This window comes from Labeo rohita, chromosome 3 (genome assembly GCF_022985175.1).
Source record: "Labeo rohita strain BAU-BD-2019 chromosome 3, IGBB_LRoh.1.0, whole genome shotgun sequence".
Classification (NCBI taxonomy): Eukaryota; Metazoa; Chordata; class Actinopteri; order Cypriniformes; family Cyprinidae; genus Labeo; species Labeo rohita.
In genome coordinates this window covers 35,291,300-35,309,727 of record NC_066871.1, presented here as the reverse complement: position 1 = coordinate 35,309,727, position 18,428 = coordinate 35,291,300, and the positions used below count along the sequence as shown (strand labels likewise).

At 35.8% G+C, this 18,428-nt stretch overlaps 1 protein-coding gene across 2 annotated transcripts in view; it reads right to left on the bottom strand.

Moving 5' to 3' along the window:
- Nucleotides 1-18,150, bottom strand: part of LOC127162663 (NACHT, LRR and PYD domains-containing protein 12) — a 36,151-nt gene extending 18,001 nt beyond the window's left edge. Inside the window, exons 1-6 of one of the 2 annotated variants that reach the window (XM_051105495.1) lie at nt 18,046-18,150; nt 13,525-14,912; nt 7,556-7,639; nt 2,754-4,703; nt 1,798-1,971; nt 70-163 (exon numbers count right to left, since the gene is read on the bottom strand). In XM_051105495.1, coding sequence (XP_050961452.1) covers nt 70-163; nt 1,798-1,971; nt 2,754-4,703; nt 7,556-7,639; nt 13,525-14,858 — 3,636 coding nt within the window. In that variant the 5' untranslated portion in view covers nt 14,859-14,912; nt 18,046-18,150. The remainder of the gene's footprint in view (nt 1-69; nt 164-1,797; nt 1,972-2,753; nt 4,704-7,555; nt 7,640-13,524; nt 14,913-18,045) is intronic. The other variant, XM_051105493.1, reaches the window with a different exon arrangement.
- Between the last annotated feature and the right edge of the window lie 278 nt (nt 18,151-18,428).

Sequence of the window (18,428 nt, the reverse complement as noted above, 5' to 3'; positions counted from 1 at the left end):
CAAACAGAATGTTTGGAAATGTAAACCGATATTTTTTACTGACACACTACATCAAAAGATATAACTTACTTTAAACCATTTTTTAGCTGGTGAAAATACTAGTGGCCGGGGGGTTGTCCTTGAGGACGGATCCAATTTGCAGAAAGAAGTGGACACAAAATGGCTGCAAAAGCAGGCAATACATCCAACATGTTTGATCATATTCGCAGACACCATCCCTCCATGCAGAAAAAGGTGTGTCACATTTATAACAAGTTATAATTAAGGCCGTATGATTTTGGTGATGCAGAGGGAATCCCGGTGCAGTCGTGAACATGGAATTTACAGTATAACGAGGATGTCATGTAAAACGTGCAATTTGGTGGACTGGATAAATCAAAAATATATATGATATGTGTCTGTGAATATTAAAGCGCAAAGAGACTGCTAGGCTATATAAATAATCTGCTTGTTTTTGTATGTCTCTGAGTGATGCCATTTTATCTACTACATACTGAAGTATGTGTGCATGACACTAATGGTGTTTTCAGCGTCTACATGAACATCACCAGAGCTGCTCTATGAGAAAACCTAAATAAACATTTTCTAGTTTTATTTGAGGAAAAACACTGTCAAATACATTCTGAAACTCAAAGGTCCTCTACAACCCAACAAAATAAAAGTTCAATTTAACTTAAAGTTATGACAGAAATATATTAGCATTGTACAATGTACTACAATGACAAAATTTAATGTGACAAGGCCTTGTCTGAAAGTTTTAAAGGGGTCATGAACTGCTTCTGTTTTTCATTTTATACTGTTCTCTAAGGTCCACTTGTAATGTTATCAAGATTTTTACATAAAAAAAAAAACAATTTAAATGTAATAGGCTATTTTCTGTTCTGTTTTTGACCTTCCTCAACTGAATGCTCTGTATTAATAGTCGTGGTTTTTGGCTGGCTAATTGTTGTGAATATTTGGCAGTCTGCGTCCTTCACAGATGTACGTTGCTGTGATTTAGTTTAAAAATGCAGAACAGTTTCCCAAAATGTTTTCTTCTAAACTTGCTTGACAGGTTGTCTATAATTGTTGAAATCACACATTCAGGCTATGTTCACACTTGGTGTCTTTTTTGACAAGAAAAAGTTGACAAGGGCGCTTTTTTAGTTAAAACAAAAAAGATTATGTCAGCGTTGCAGCCGAGGGCATCTTTTGTTGCTGTAACAACAGATGCAACCGTATGAATGTCGAGAAAAGAGGAAGCTCGCTATTGTGCTGGTGTTTTATTTGATAGGGCAGTATTTAGACAGGAAGCGAAGTGGAAGAGAGAGAAGGGGGACGCGATCGAGAAGGGTCTGTGAGTCGGGACTGAAAAAAGGAACGCCCAAAGCTAACGATGTTTACGTCGACGCGCTGCTCACAAGGCTATCGGAGTCGCACGTTGGTTTTAGAAGTTAACGGGGAGGAGCATGTCGGTTCACAACAATAAAATAAAAGTCTATCTACCGGCACTTTCTACATTTTTCTTGCTGTTCTTCTTGTTATGGAAACATCAGTTTTGGCTACTTGCTTGTCATTGGTCAGCTGTCAAAAAGGCACTTGACGTAGAGTGTTTCTTTCAGAAAAGTCAATCTTTTTTCAACTTGAAAAGGCACTCTGAGCTGCAGAAAAAGACGCCGGCGATGGTGTTTAAAAAAGCGCTCAGGACTTTTTTGAAAACACGATTTACTCCATAGGATTATAATGTAAAACAGACACTGGCAGTTTAAAAAAACATGCCAAGTGTGAACATAACCTTAATCAGTGTGAAACACAAACCTCAATATGTTGAGTTGACAGTTTGGACTTTTCAGTCCAGCAGTGAGCAGTTTCACTCCTGAATCCTGCAGATGATTGTTACTCAGGTCCAGCTCTCTCAGGGTGTTCTTTGGTGATTGCAGAACAGAAGCCAGAATTTCACAGTGCTGGTCAGTGAGATTACAGCCTGCCAAACTGAAAACAACAAGGACTCTGGTTAAAAGGCATGCTGGCGTGCTGATGTCCCCACTTTAGTTCAGTGCTTCTCAAAACCTGCCCTGGTGATTCCATATCATTGCACATTTTGGATGCCTCCCTCATCAGTCACACCACAATTCAATTCAAGTCATGGAGACTCTATTAATGAGCAGATGAGTTAAATCAGATGTTTTGGATGAGGGAAACATACAAAATGTGCACTGCTGGGCTACCAAGGACACGTTTGAAAAGTACTGCCTTAAACTTTACCATATAAGATCATGTGACTTTAACATTTACTCTCTGGTCTGTTCCTAAAAAAAGGACCAAAAATTAAAACAAGCACATGAAATAATTAAATGTACATTATGTACATCATAGCTGTAAATTGCATGTAGATCTGAACACTGAGATTAATTGAGACTATCTGGTTAGGGTTAGAGCTAAACTCAGCAGGACACTGGCCCTCCAGGACTGGAGTTGAATCACCACAGAGTTGGACTGCATTTACTGGTTATGCTGACAAAGCACTAAGCTATTTTTTCCATTCTACAAATCTAAAAAACAAATAAATAATAATAATTATATATATATATATATATATATATATATATATATATATATATATATATATATATATATAATAGCATTGATTGCTTGAGAATGAAAACATCACTCAGTGCAGTAATTAACATGTATGACTGTGAATACAAACCCCTTCTATTACAGCTTGTGTTGAACCTTGTTAAATATAATTGTGTTCAGTTTTTCACACTTACAAAGCTTTTCTGCAGTTCCTCACAGCAGGTAACAGTCTCCATCTGCCCTCATTTGATTTGATGTTGTACTGTTTAAGGTCTAACTCATCCAGCACCTCCTCTGACATCAGGATCATGCTGGCCAAAGTTGAGCACTGTGCAAGTGTAAGATTTTTATCATTTGTTTTGGAGTTTAAAAATGCCTGCACTTCTTCAAGACCAGAGTTATCCTTCATCTCAATCAAGCAGTGTGACAGATTCATCCATCTGTCAGGGCTGACATCTTTTTGTTGATCTTCTTTGAGGTTTTGGATTATTTTCTTGATGCTCTCTGGGTTGTTCTCTGTGTGTATCAGTACATCCTGTAAGAGTCTCTGATTGGACTCCAGTGAGATGCCATGAAGAAATCGAAGGAAAAGATCCAAGTGTCCATTTTTACTCACCAAGGCTTTATTCATTGCTCCCTTCAGAAACTCATCCAGAGTAACATTCTCACACTGAGCTCTAGACTTTCCTGTCAGGAACATTTTCAGAATCTCACTGTTCTTGTGTAAATAGCAGTAAAACACATACAGTGCTGCAAAAAACTCCTGAAAACTCAGATGTACAAAGCTGTAAACCTTCCTGTGATTAATCACAGATTCCTCCCTAAAGATCTCAGTGCAAATCCCAGAATACACTGAGGCATCAGTGACGTCTATGCCGCTCTCTCTCAGGTCCTCCTCATAAAAGATTACATTGCCCTTCATCAGCTGATTGAAAGCTACTTCAGCAAGTTTCACAATCACTTCTCTGTTGGACTGCAGGAGTTTCTCTGGATCCCTCTCTTCATACTTCTGGTTCCTCATACGTGTTTGAATGAGCAGGAAGTAGATGTACATTTCAGTCAGAGTTTGAGGGATTTCTGCACTGAGATCTTGTTTCAGGAGGTTTTGAAGCACAGTAGCTGAGATCCAGCAGAAGACGGGTATGTGACACATGATGTGGAGGCTTCTTGCTCTTCTGATGTGTGAGATGATTCTGCTGGCTTGATGCTCATCACTGATTCTCTTCCTGAAATATTCCTCCTTCTGAGTGTCACTGAATCCCTGAATTTCTGTCACACGGTTGATGTATTTAGAGGGGATCTGATTGGCTGCTGCTGGTCTGGTGGTGATCCAGATGAGAGCAGAGAGAAGCAGATCTCCTCTCATGAGGTTTGACATCAACACACCCACTGATGAAATCTCAGTCACATCAGAAACTTTCTGACTGTCTGAAAATGATAATGGAATTCTGCTTTCATCCAGACCATCAAAGATGAACACAACTTTACATTCATTATAAATCCGTGAGTCCAGATCTTGAAGCTCAGGATGAAAGTCAAGCAGAAATCTGTGAAGACTGTACTTATGATCTTTAATTAAGTTCAGCTCTCGAAATGTAAGCACAAACATGAAATCTACATCCTGATTGACTTTTCCCTCAGCCCAGTCCAGAATGAACTTCTGCACAGAGACGGTTTTTCCAATTCCAGCGATGCCTTTAGTAAGAACAGTCTTTATTTTGGTCTTTATTTTGTCTTTCTTCTCTCTTCTCATCTCCTCATATCCTTGTTCAGGTAAAGGATTAAAGATGTCATTGCAGTTGATTGGAGTGTCTTGGAGTGTCCTGTAACTTTTCTCCATCTGCAGCACCTCATGTTCTTCATTCACCCCTTCACTCTCTCCCTCTATGATGAACAGCTGTGTGTAAATCCTGTTCAGGAGGGTTTGATTCTCTTGTAGTTTGATTCCCTCAAATAAGGTCTTATACTTGTTCTTCATGCTGGTTTTGTGCTGGTCTTTGACTCTCTGCAGATCATCATACACTGGTTGGTGAGAATTGAGCTGCAGATCTGCTTCTGTGTCATGATGACTGATGTGACAGTGACAGTAAGAGGATGTGCAGGTCTGACAGGACACATATCTCTTCTGATCAGCTCTCCCACCACTGAAAATACATTAAGATGAACAGAAAGACAAAAACAAAGCTTTATCAAAATAGAGAAAATATTTTAATGTCTATATTATTATATAATCTTATTTAAAATGATACCACAACCACATTTAGAAAGTGTTCAATTCATAGGATCATTTTGAATATAATCATTCTACTGTGGCCAACAGATCCTTCATATCACTGCCAAAATTACTCTTATGCAGAATTCCCACTGTGTGTCTTAATTTTTGTGTAATTAGTAGGGATGTGCAATTCTCAATATAATATTGAACCGTTCGGTACGACCTCCACGGTTCAATACGCGCTTGTAAATTACGGTTTTTCTTTTTTTGCATTTAAATAACTAACTTGTTTTATTTATCTCGGAATTTGCTGTATGTTTGCCCGCGATTTCACGTGCTGAAATTAGAAAACGTTTCTCAGCTTATATTTGAAAAAGCAACACAGGCAGAGCATCCTCTATTCTAATGACATGCAGTGATAAGCCTTTCTAAACCTGTTGTCCAACAAAAGAGTTATAAAAACAACAGTTATAAAAAAAAAACATTATAACTTTTTAATTCACAACATCAGTCGAATGTTTGAAATAACTTCCTTATGTGATCTGATATGGATTCTTATCACATAATGAGGCAGAAGATAAATTCCATGCTCATATTCAATGTATGTCGATTAGCAATGGCTTATGAAAATACACGAGATGGCTTGAAGAACACAGATAAACCATATATTATTGCAGACAAGTGTTTATTGTCCTTACATTTCATCATTTAAGACGTTTAACGTTATATATTTTTATCAAGTCACAGACTCACAGCAATAGCGATGCCTTTATCCACATTAGAGAAGCCGGAACAGAACATAATAAGTGCTGCTACTTTGACGCATATGTGGATTTACTGCTCGAGGGCGCCCTCTAGCGTCCAGTATGAATGAAACCCATTCTATTTTGCGTAAAAATCGAAAAAATAAAACTTCTCTCAAAAGAAAAAAAATAAGCAGACATATACTAAACCACGCTTTTTTCAATGTACAGAGATCTGAGGAAGTATTTTGTTAATTTGTTGCCAAAAAAAAAAAAACACTGAATTGGTAAGATATCTGAACCGAACCGAAAACCATGGCTAAAAACCGAGGTACGTATTGAACCGTGGACTAACTGTATTGTTGCATCCCTAGTAATTAGACAAAAAAGAGAATAGACACAAGAGGACCATTTAACAAATCAGCTTCATTTAACAAAGAGACTGTTAAATTTTCATTTTAGTGTAATATTTGCTGTTAAAAAAAAGAGAACACAAAAAAAAGGGGAAAAAAAATCCCAGTGACAGCGCTGTCACCTCGATGCGCTAACAGCTTCCAAGCTCTACAAAAAAATAAAAAATAAAAAATATATAGTGAGTAGCCATGTACAAGCTGCTAAAATGTATGTTTTAATTTTCAGATGATAAGCCTTGATTGAGGTCGATCAGAGGCCTTTAAATTAGTTTGGGGATATAAGAGCATAAATTAGGTTAAACTACTGCATGTTCGCCCATAGAAAACATATAATTATAAAAATTACCTACCAACATTTTTCATAGAGATTCTAATGGATCATGGATTTCATACGGGATTATTCAGAGACTGATGACATCCAATATGCGCTTCACTCGTATTCATTCATTCGTTCAATCGAAATTTAAAGCACATCCACTTGACCATTGTTTGTGTTTTATTGGCATGTAAAATTTAAAAAAATAAAAAAATAAAAAAACTAATATATATATATGGCCGTAATGCACCACTCTTCGTACTTCCGTGTTCCAAGCCTGCCTAAAGCGTCATACTTCTCTAAACCAATAAGCTGAGCGATACGTGTTGCCCCACCCCAATGTGTCGCCCCGCCCCATCATCCAGACTGTACTCTGGAGTACTTGATCAGAGTTGATCGGCTCATCTAAATAATCTGTTTGTCACCATTGTTGCGGTTCATATACAGATTCTTGACTGATGTCTGTGTGTCTATATCAGAGGTCTTTAACCCTGTTCCTGGTGACTCACTATCCTGAAGAGTTTAGCTACAACCACAATCAAATACACCTGAAGCAGCCAATCAAGCTCCTTAAGATTGTTTGAAATTTAACAAAGCAGGCAGTAGTATTCTGTGACTACAATAATGCAAAAATTGCAACACACACAGATTAAAAACTAGATATGATCAGTAATTCAGACCACTACACAATAACTGAATCATCACCAATATGTAACAAACTTCATCTGATCAGATTTTCTCTAGAAGTTTTTTAAATAACTAATGTGCTTTTTAAACACACAGTTATAGCAGCCAGAGAAAATCTCATTTTAAAAAGTAAAAGGTCAAGGGTCAACAGCCCAAATAAAGCAAACACTTATCTCCACAACATTCAAACTATTTTCAATAAAACATCAACATCTAAACCAGTTCATTCTCAATAAGAAGTTTTGTATGAAATAAAGTCAGACTGGTTTGTAATAAGAGAAGATGCTGAAATCTTGGGAGATTGGTTAGTGTTTAATGTTCTGTAGGGTAAGTTTTGTGGGTCACCACTGTGCTGAAGAGTAGAGTCTGTGCTTCAGTCCAGGAGGAGACCAAGAAGCAGCGATGTTATGCTGCATGTGGCTTTATTTAAAGTTTTATTTAAATTACCAATCGATTGCTAGCTGACTGACTGACTAACTATTGGTCCACAATAGTGTAACTTTTTCTGTCTACCCCTTTTTCTGTCTTTATTGCAAAAATAAAATAAAAACATATTTCTCTTTTGTTATTTCTGTGTATTTGTTCTTGTGTTGAACGTCTCACTCTACATGAATATACTCACACAGGATCAAAGGGCACTGATTCATCATTGTGATCAGGGGGCTGCGGTGAAGAAGCTGCTCTCTTTCTCTTCTTGCTGATGATACTGAGAAAAACATAACAGAAATTAGGAATCAATTTCATGAGTCATAACTTTTTGCACTACGAGTATTTCTCAAAGAGTTTAAAATCACGATGCTGACCCGCCATCTCCACAGTACAGTGTTTAGAGAGAAATGCACCTTTAATACACAATCATTAAGTTTTTGTTTTCAGTTTGAATGGGCTTCTTTAAAAGTAGACATTTCAGGCTTTCTCTAGATTTGTTTTTCATGTCTGTAAGGCAAGCAGGCTATACACTGAGTTTAATTTTTGTGCTATGCTCTAGTTCATGGAGACAGCGACCACAGAAAGCACATCCAGAAAGCCATTGTTTTCTTTATTTTACAAAAACACCACGTTTTGTTAATATTGTGAGTGTACACAAATATAAGTAGACTCTTTACAGTTTCAAATGATTAGTCTTCTGAATCTGTATACGCAAACATGAGAATCAATGCATGAATCTTAACAATGGTGACAATCAACAAAAAACGTTTTGTGACTTTAGTAGCTTGTTTTGTGACATTCAGAGTGAGTAACACCAGAGTGCAGTCTGGACAATGGGGCGGGGCGACATACAAGGTAAATTATTTGAAATGTTCCTCCGCCACAGCAGGGGGCAGTTTGCACTGAAACAAGCAAAACGGTAATGGCTGTACGAGGTGAGTAAAATTGTTCTGTAAATTTATAGAAATATTAGGGCTGGGTAAAATATCGATTCTCCAATTTTAATCGATCTTCAATTTAACGAAGCAATATTGATCTGAGAAAGTTCTGACTGACTGCATGCTGTGTTTTGCAGCCATCTAAATGAATATACACCTAACCATCTCTGTTTCAAAATGTATATTTCAGTAATGTAGCTAAGAATGAGGTTTTCAGTTACCAGCAATTATATTAAAATATATGGATTCCATCTCTGCAAAACAAACATTTTAAGTGAAATACTGATAATTAATTAATATCGAATTGAATCCATATAAATAAAAATCATATCTAATCGCCAAATTGGTCGTAATACCCAGTCCTAATAATTTACGTTTAACGTGTTGTACAAGAATCGAATGTGACTTGATCACTACGGCATATCCTAGTGTCGTACAAAAAATAAATAAATCTGTACTTTGTTTTTTCCACTTTAGATAAATCTATTATTTCTGTTCATGTTCCACCAAAGCACCACACTGGCTGGATAGTACTTTTTTTGTCTTTTTTCTTTAGTGCAAATTTTTCCAGTTAAAAATTATGTTGAGATGTTTATACTTCATGGATTTTGTTTTTACATTCTAAGGTATGGTCAACTAGAAGAGGTTCTCACAGGGCTACCAGGATGAGTACAGACGAATGTACTGCATCAGCAAATGCATAGAGTGCCAAGCCCTCTTTAAGTCCCATTCACCTGGTTATAGAGGGAGAGGCAAACGAGGCGAACTGCTGTGCTTTTATGCCGAAGATTTGTGTGCAGGGTTTTGTTCTCAGGTTTTTTTTGCTGCAGGAAACATATTCCTGATTTAAATTAATAAAAGTGCTGAAGTGGAAATGGTAAGTAATGGTAAACTTGTTTTCTTCATTTAAATAATTCTGCATCTTACAGTTATGCCTACTGTAGTTCTATAAATTAAAATTCAAAGTGTGAACAGCGAATATAATTTTATATTCTGAGTTTACATTTTTCATAGAGATTCTAATGGATCATGGATTTCATATGGGATTATTCAGAGACTGATGACATCCAATATGCGCTTCACTCGTATTCATTCATTCGTTCAATTGAAATTTAAAGCACATCCACTTGACCATTGTTTGTGTTTTATTGGCGTGTAAACTTTAAAAAAAAAAAATTAAAAAAACTAATATATATATATATATATATATGTGTGTGTGTGTGTATATACATATACATACATATATATATATATATATATATATATATATATAGCAGAGGTACTGTTTATCTCAGCTGTTTTTTGGGGGGGTTTTTTGGCCGTAATGCACCACTCTTCGTAATTCTGTGTTCCAAGCCTGCCTAAAGCGTCATACTTCTCTAAACCAATAAGCTGAGCGACACGTGTTGCCCCACCCCAATGTGTCGTCCCGCCCCGCCCCATCATCCAGACTGTACTCTGGAGTACTTGATCAGAGTTGATCGGCTCATCTAAATAATCTGTTTGTCACCATTGTTTGCGGTTCATATACAGATTCTTGACTGATGTCTGTGTGTCTATATCAGAGGTCTTTAACCCTGTTCCTGGTGACTCACTATCCTGAAGAGTTTAGCTACAACCACAATCAAATACACCTGAAGCAGCCAATCAAGCTCCTTAAGATTGTTTGAAATTTAACAAAGCAGGCAGTAGTATTCTGTGACTACAATAACGCAAAAATTGCAACACACACAGATTAAAAACTAGATATGATCAGTAATTCAGACCACTACACAATAACTGAATCATCACCAATATGTAACAAACTTCATCTGATCAGATTTTCTCTAGAAGTTTTTTAAATAACTAATGTGCTTTATAAACACACAGTTATAGCAGCCAGAGAAAATCTCATTTTAAAAAGTAAAAGGTCAAGGGTCAACAGCCCAAATAAAGCAAACACTTATCTCCACAACATTCAAACTATTTTCAATAAAACATCAACATCTAAACCAGTTCATTCTCAATAAGAAGTTTTGTATGAAATAAAGTCAGACTGGTTTGTAATAAGAGAAGATGCTGAAATCTTGGGAGATTGGTTAGTGTTTAATGTTCTGTAGGGTAAGTTTTGTGGGTCACCACTGTGCTGAAGAGTAGAGTCTGTGCTTCAGTCCAGGAGGAGACCAAAAAACAGCGATGTTATGCTGCATGTGGCTTTATTTAAAGGCAGTTATTTTCAGTGTTGGGAGTAACGCTTTACAAAGTAACAATATTACAGTAATACATTATTTTGTGCTGTAACGCAGTAGTATAACACATTGCTAATCAACTTTGTGTAATAATATTACTTGCTACACTCTCAATAACGCAAGTTACAACGACATATTTTAAGTCAAAATTAAGTGGTGAATTTACCAACACTGCAAAACAGCACCAGAGAAAAAAAGATAGGTATAGGTATACCGAGATAGGTAAACACACTGCAGTTTCGAATGATCTGTATGACCAAAAATGACTGAGTATTATTATTTTTTCTTTGTTTGTGTCCACTGTTCGATCATGCCAGCGCCTCACACACACATATATTGCAAACGTTGCAGCCTGTTCATTATCAGAATAAAATACAGTCAACCAAACATATACACTGATTAATTAAAATAGTGTGTACTGCGTAGTACAATTTGTGTCGTTCAGCCTGAGTTCGGGCCAAACACATATTTGCTCATGTGAGGATGTTTTTACGTGCGTTAAGTACAAAGCCTGGTTTACTAATAAATAATAGTTCTGCATTCAAATACATTGTGAATCTGGACACATTTAATTGGATTCATGCCGAATGAGAGAGGTAGGTTGCGTGAGAACAACGCGTTTGCTTTCAATTTCCCTTTAAATTAGAATAATTTGTTTTGGCTTGTTTAGCAACTTATATATTTAATTCTTGTTTTGTTCCAAAAAACGTTCAAAATATAGGCTATATTCTGGGTATTGTGTTTATTGTTTGTACATTATAACGTTTCACTTACTATTTATAAATGTAATATTTTTGTGCTTATCTGTGTTTAACCTAAACTACAAGTAACGTTAATGTAGACTTACATACCGGTAGCCAATCTGATTTTATAATTTTAGACTATATTGACCTAACTCATTACCCTCCACTGGATGTATAATGAGCAGCAATAAACTACATTTTGGTATTTTGTAATGCCTAGTCATACTTCTGTGGATATTTTGGTGAAAGTAACTTAAAAGTAGTGTAACACATTACAATTCAGAGACAGTGATATTGTAATTGAACTGATTACTTTTAAAATATAGTAACTAGTAATATATAATCCATTACATTTTGAAAGTAACTTGCCCAACACTGGTTACTTTACAGTATTTACATTAGCTCATGCATGTGTGCTGTGCTGTTGCCAGCTAATGGTTAAATGGTTAAATGCAAGAAATTTACATTTTATATTTTTTCCTTAATTTTACTTTTTTTGGCAGCTGCTTCTGCCGGTCATTGACATTTTATTTATTTATTTATTTATTTATTTATTTATTTTAATGATATTTAACCATTATTTCCATTAATGGTAAATGTTTGGCACCCTGTGCTGCCATGCATTTCACAATTTTTACACCGATTTTTTACAGTGTAGATATCATGATATCCCTTACCAAAAAGAAGTATTCTTCAAGTTTATTTTATGTAGTATACTTAAGTAAAGTTCAAGTCTATTTTTAAGTATACTTTATGTAGTAAGTATACAGATATCAGCGTACTAGTAGTGTACTTTTAAGTGTACTATTTTAATACTCCTTTGGACTAAATTGGCCCACTTTCTAGTATATAAAAGTATACTTTTAAGTATTCTTTAAATACAACAGTAGTAAACTATGAGTAAACAATTAGTTTACATCTATATTTTTAGTTTGTACTGCAAGTATACTAAAGATGAACTAATAGGTATACTGATGGTTTACAAATTAAATACTTTTTACAATTTTAAGTATAGCCTCACTAAACTACGAGATTAGTAGTTTTATATAGTAAGTATACTTATAAGTTTTATTTAAATAAGCTTCATATCATACTTCAAATATACTACAATGTCTTTACTTAGGTATTAATTTGTATATTTTGTTATATGAATATACAAAACATCATAAGCAATTTAGTTGTATATGTAGACATTTTGTATATGTATTATTTCTCTTTATAAAGCACTTTACAAGATTAAGATGTCCAGGATTATATTATTATTATTATTATTATAAAGAGATTAAAGTATCTAGGCCTCAACACTAGATACACAAACCTCAAGAACGGTGGCAATCAGCAAATATTAAAATGATTAGATCTGTAAGTCACAGTATAACAAATAACTAACAATAATGACAAAACAACAACAACAATTTTTAAATGAAGTCAGCAAACAGCAAAACAATAATCATATAACAGTAACTGGATAATTTATTCATGCTGCAATGCATGCTGGGAACTTACAATGAAAACGGATTCTCAGAGCACAAGTACAGCTCAAATACTTTTTCTAAGTATAAATCAAGTATACTTAAATGCCATTTTAAGTATATTTCTGATAAGTATATAAAGCACATTTCTGAGAAGTACATAAAAAGTAGACTGAAAGTATACTTTCCTATTTTTAGTTTAAAAGAAGTATTCTAATAGCACACTTAAATAAACTTCTTTTTCGTAAGGGATATTATCAGACAATAATCACCAACTTAAAATTTCACATTATGATATCCATAAGAGCTGAGAACATAGTTGCCCCTCCCTGCACTGTATTTTTAACAGTGTGTAGACCCCAATTTTACAATATTTTACACAGTAAAACAGGGTTTGATCTATATTATCAGCTCTGCTGGCCTAGAGAAGCAAAATGTGTTACAATAGGATGGGAAAGTTGTAACAAATGGGATAATCCAGACATACAGAAGTGCAGATTTGGAACCCAGCTGGGTCACATTGTGCCGAAATTGAGTCATCCTGCTGTCATACTACAGTCAATGGAGACACACTATGAAGATATCCATGCTTGGCTACATTTCAAGTTAATCTATGCCTGAAACCAATCACAATCATGAATCCTGAAGTAGTGATGTAAATTTCTGATTGCTGCTGTGAGAGCAATAATCTTTATTAGTATTAAAATATAAAAAAAAAAAAAAAAAATTCTCAGTGAGAGAATCATCATGTAAATAAAAATACATCCAAATTCATACTCACACAGGGTCAATCATTCTCACAGCAGCTCCATCACTGAGATTAGGAGGATTTTTATACATGGAGTTGTTACTCTTCATAGACACACAGCTGAATCCTGAAGATGCTGCTCTCTGAGAGTCACCGTCACTGAGATTAGTAGGATTTTTATACATGGAGTTGATACTCGTCATAGACACACAGCTGAATCCTGAAGATGCTGTTGGAGAGACGCCATCACTGAGATTAGGAGGGTTTTTATACATGGAGTTGTTACTCTTCATAGACACACAGCTGATTCCTGAAGATGCTGCTCTCTGAGAATCACCATCACTGAGATTAGGAGGATTTTTATACATGGAGTTGTTACTCTTCATAGACACACAGCTGATTCCTGAAGATCCTGCTCTCTGAGAGTCACCGTCACTGAGATTAGGAGGATTTTTATACATGGAGTTGTTACTCTTCATAGACACACAGCTGATTCCTGAAGATGCTGCTCTCTGAGAGTCACCATCACTGAGATTAGGAGGATTTTTATACATGGAGTTGTTACTCTTCATAGACACACATCTGAATCCTGAAGATCCTGCTCTCTGAGAGTCACCGTCACTGAGATTAGGAGGATTTTTATACATGGAGTTGTTACTCTTCATAGACACACAGCTGAATCCTGGAGATGCTGTTTGAGAGACACCATCACTGAGATTAGGAGGGTTTTTATACATGGAGTTGTTACTCTTCATAGACACACAGCTGATTCCTGAAGATGCTGCTCTCTGAGAGTCACCATCACTGAGATTAGGAGGGTTTTTATACATGGAGTTGTTACTCTTCATAGACACACAGCTGATTCCTGAAGATGCTGCTCTCTGAGAGTCACCATCACTGAGATTAGGAGGATTTTTATACATGGAGTTGTTACTCTTCATAGACACACAGCTGAATCCTGGAGATGCTGTTTGAGAGACACCATCACTGAGATTAGGAGGGTTTTTATACATGGAGTTGCTACTCTTCATAGACACACAGCTGATTCCTGAAGATGTTGCTCTCTGAGAGTCACCATCACTGAGATTAGGAGGATTTTTATACATGGAGTTGTTACTCTTCATAGACACACAGCTGAATCCTGAAGATCCTGCTCTCTGAGAGTCACCATCACTGAGATTAGGAGGATTTTTATACATGGAGTTGTTACTCTTCATAGACACACAGCTGAATCCTGAAGATCCTGCTCTCTGAGAATCACCATCACTGAGATTAGGAGGATTTTTATACATGGAGTTGAATCCTGAAGATTCTGCTTTTCGAGTGCCAACAGGAGTCTCCTGCTTTCTCTCCTCATACACACTCATTTTACAAGCTGTTTTCTGCTTCTCTTCTTCCTAGAGGCTTGATTTCTATGTTTCCTATATGTGGAAACAGAGAACATACACTGAATTATGACACAACAACAACACAACAGGCTCTGTACCAGTCAGCTGGTGATCAGAAGTGAGAAAGCACAGTGACCAGAGTGGCTGAGCATGCTGTGATGGGACTTAAAAAGACATGATTTACAGTCCCAGTTGTATATAATGTAATTAAAGGAGTAGTTCTCTTCCACAACAAAAATGTACAGATAATGTACTCACCCCCTTGTCATCCAAGATGTTCATGTCTGTCTTCGGTCGTAAAGAAATCTTTTTTTTCAGGATTTCTCTCAAATAATGTTTAAATGCAGGGCTCTAAACGATCCCAGCAAAGGAAGAAGGGTCTTATCTAGGGAAGTGATCGGTTATTTTAAAAATACAATGTATATACCTTTTAACCACAAATGCTTGTCATGTCTAGTGTGTTTATTCCTATTTATGACAGTTAGGGAATGCCGAAAAATCCACATCTCATTTTCTCCTCCAACTTCAAAATCCTACAATCACTTTTTTACCTTTTGTTGTAAAGGGCGTTTGATCTTCTTTGCATGTTCACTTTGTAAACACTGGGTCAGTACTTCTGCAGCGATGTAGGAGGTTTTTGAAGTTGGAGGAGAAAATGAGATGGGTGTTTTTCTACACACACAGTTTTCGATACATACAATTCATGCAGAGCTAGACCAAGATGAGCGTTTGTGGTTATAAAATATATAAATGTACTTTTTTTTTTAAATAAAAAAGAAAATAAGTGATTGTTTTGCTAGATAAGACCTGTCTTCCTTGGCTGCAATCGCATAGAGCCATTTGATGCAGCATTTAAACTGCATTTTGGGAGATGCAAACTCAGGGGCACCCTAAAAGTCCACTATATGGAGAGAAATCCTGAAATGTTTTCCTCAAAAACCAATGTCTTTACAACTGAAGAAAGACATGAATGTCTTGGATGACAAGGAGGTGATTATATTATCTGTAAATTTTAGTTGTGAAAGTAAACTTCTTTAAAGTGTTCTATTTTTAACACACTAATTTTGTACTTAATATACTAAAAATAGTATTACTTCCTAAAATAATACAACACAGTACATACAATACTGACAATTTAATATGAACGAATAAAATATAAGCAAAGAAAAGAAAGTAATTCTTACAGCTTAACATGAGAGTGAACAGCTCCTGTTGATGCCCAGATGAATATAAACACCACTGCAAACTTTCTTAAGCTAATGTGTTCATTATAAAACACTTGCCAGACATGCGACCATACTGAAATGTGCTCACAAAGCAGAGTCTGTTATCATTTACAGTGGTTGAAACAGGCTTTAAATTAGTTTGGGCATATGAGGGCATAAATTAAGTTTTACTACTGCATGTTCGCCTATTGCATATATATATACAAAAATTACCAACCGATTACCAGCTGACTAACTGACTAACTATTGATCCACAATGTTGCCACGCCACAACGAAACTTTGGTTACCAGATTACGTTATTGGTTTTCATATAAAGAAATGCACATTCAAGGCTCTGTAAATGTTTATTTTGCATTTAACAATCACATATCAACAGAAAGTTTGATGAGAAAGTTTTGATGTCATCAAAATCTTTGATACATATTGGTGGAAGTAAGAGACTGCAAGTTTTGAAAGCTTATATCTCGTAAATACAAATTGTCATTGTTTTAGAGCACACTAGCTTATAAACAACGTTAAGGCTAACATATTCATACTAAAAGCCAAAAAAAAAACCTTTAATTTTGGTTTCACAAGGATTTTAAGCATCTTTCTAGAGTTCAAGTACTTTATTTTATATATTTCTATAAACCTATTAATTTGTTATAAATTTTAACACTCAAAAATTAAAAATAAAATAATTCTTCTGTCAGACACAGTTTGTGGAGGTGTGCGCACTGCATGTCACATCATTAAAAGCAATGGTCCATTCTGACATTCTGAAAAGAAACACATTTTATCTTAAGGGAACTTGCAATCTTAATTGTGTCTGACATTTAATCTTTTTAAATAGCAATTTTTTTTTTGACATTGCCAGTAAGCCATGAAATCACCAATATATATTACGAATAGAGTGCATATCTGGAACGTCCTTGGTAAGGCTTGTTTGAGATGAGCAAAATGTGTGTAGAACTGTTCAAGGGGTGATCACCACAAGATCTGGTTAGAAGTGTGTCCGAGGGCAGTCCATCCTGCTCTGATGTCATGTCGAAGTACGCCAAAAATCTCTTTAAAAATCTCTAAAAATTTATGATCAATGCATTTTTTTCGATTGGAATTGAATAGCAAGTACTTCAAGTGTCTTATTCGTCATATTTATTTCCATATTAAAGCAAAATAAATGATTTTTTTTTTTCTCGTTTTTATCAGCAACACAGGGCATGACTGTCCATCTTGGCTGCACTTTTTGCACTCCTCCCCTCACTGTAGCCGTCTACTCTCGCCTTAATTTCAGGCAAGGCTAGCTGCATCTCAAACGAGCCTAATCTTACGTACTCACGACATTATTAGTTGGTAATTTGATTGTAATAAAATTACTGGCATGCAGCATCAACAGAGAAAACAAAATGGCTACAACATGAGCTCCATTTGTTTTATGAAGGATTTGCCAAATGTGTCAACACCATCACATGTAACCACTGTAATATTTTCTGTCTGACAGTGGTGACAGGCCAGTAACGGAGTTGACGTTCAACATGAAATCATCATATTTTTGTGGTTTTCAAGTGTTTTTATTGTGCAATTACCAAAAAGTACCAAACACATGACATAACTGTTACGTCGTGTGTTAGCAGGCTGTGTTTGCTAGATCTGCACTGCGAGTCTGCAGTTAAGTATCAGAGTAGACAAAGGATTTTTTCCCCCTATTTCCCCCTTCTTCTAACTCATGGATGCCTTTTTCCTCACACTTTAAGTAACATTTTGTGATCACGGCCTATGTGCGTCACTGTGAGAGTGTGTCATGGACGCCCTTCCTGTCCGCCTTTTGTAGCCACTGTGATAGTATAACTTTAGCTCTCAGAGAGTGAACAACTTTGACGAGTTTAAGTTCGACATAAGATCTGTTTAGACACAAAAGATCCTCACTGATATTATATATGAAACATTTTAATGAACATACCTTGCCACGAGAAAACATTTCGAAGCCCCTGAAATGGCGTCTGTGCAACAAACTCTTTTGCTTTCACTTCCGCTAAAAAAGACACTTGCGTGCCATACGTACTCGCTACTTCCCCTTAACTGAAACATTTCCTGAACGTTGCTCAAAAAGTTGCCCCCAAGTATCACCAGCCTTAAAGAGACAGAAGATTTTTGGTAATTAGAAGACACTAAAAGTATATTTACATCATTTCTAAAATACACTGATACATATATATATATATATATATATATATATAGCTAGATAGATAGATAGATAGATAAAATATGCTAATATTTGCAGATTAATCTGGCCAGCTATCGTTTCATGCCTTGTTAAAATATTTTTTGCCAAAGTTACCTTGG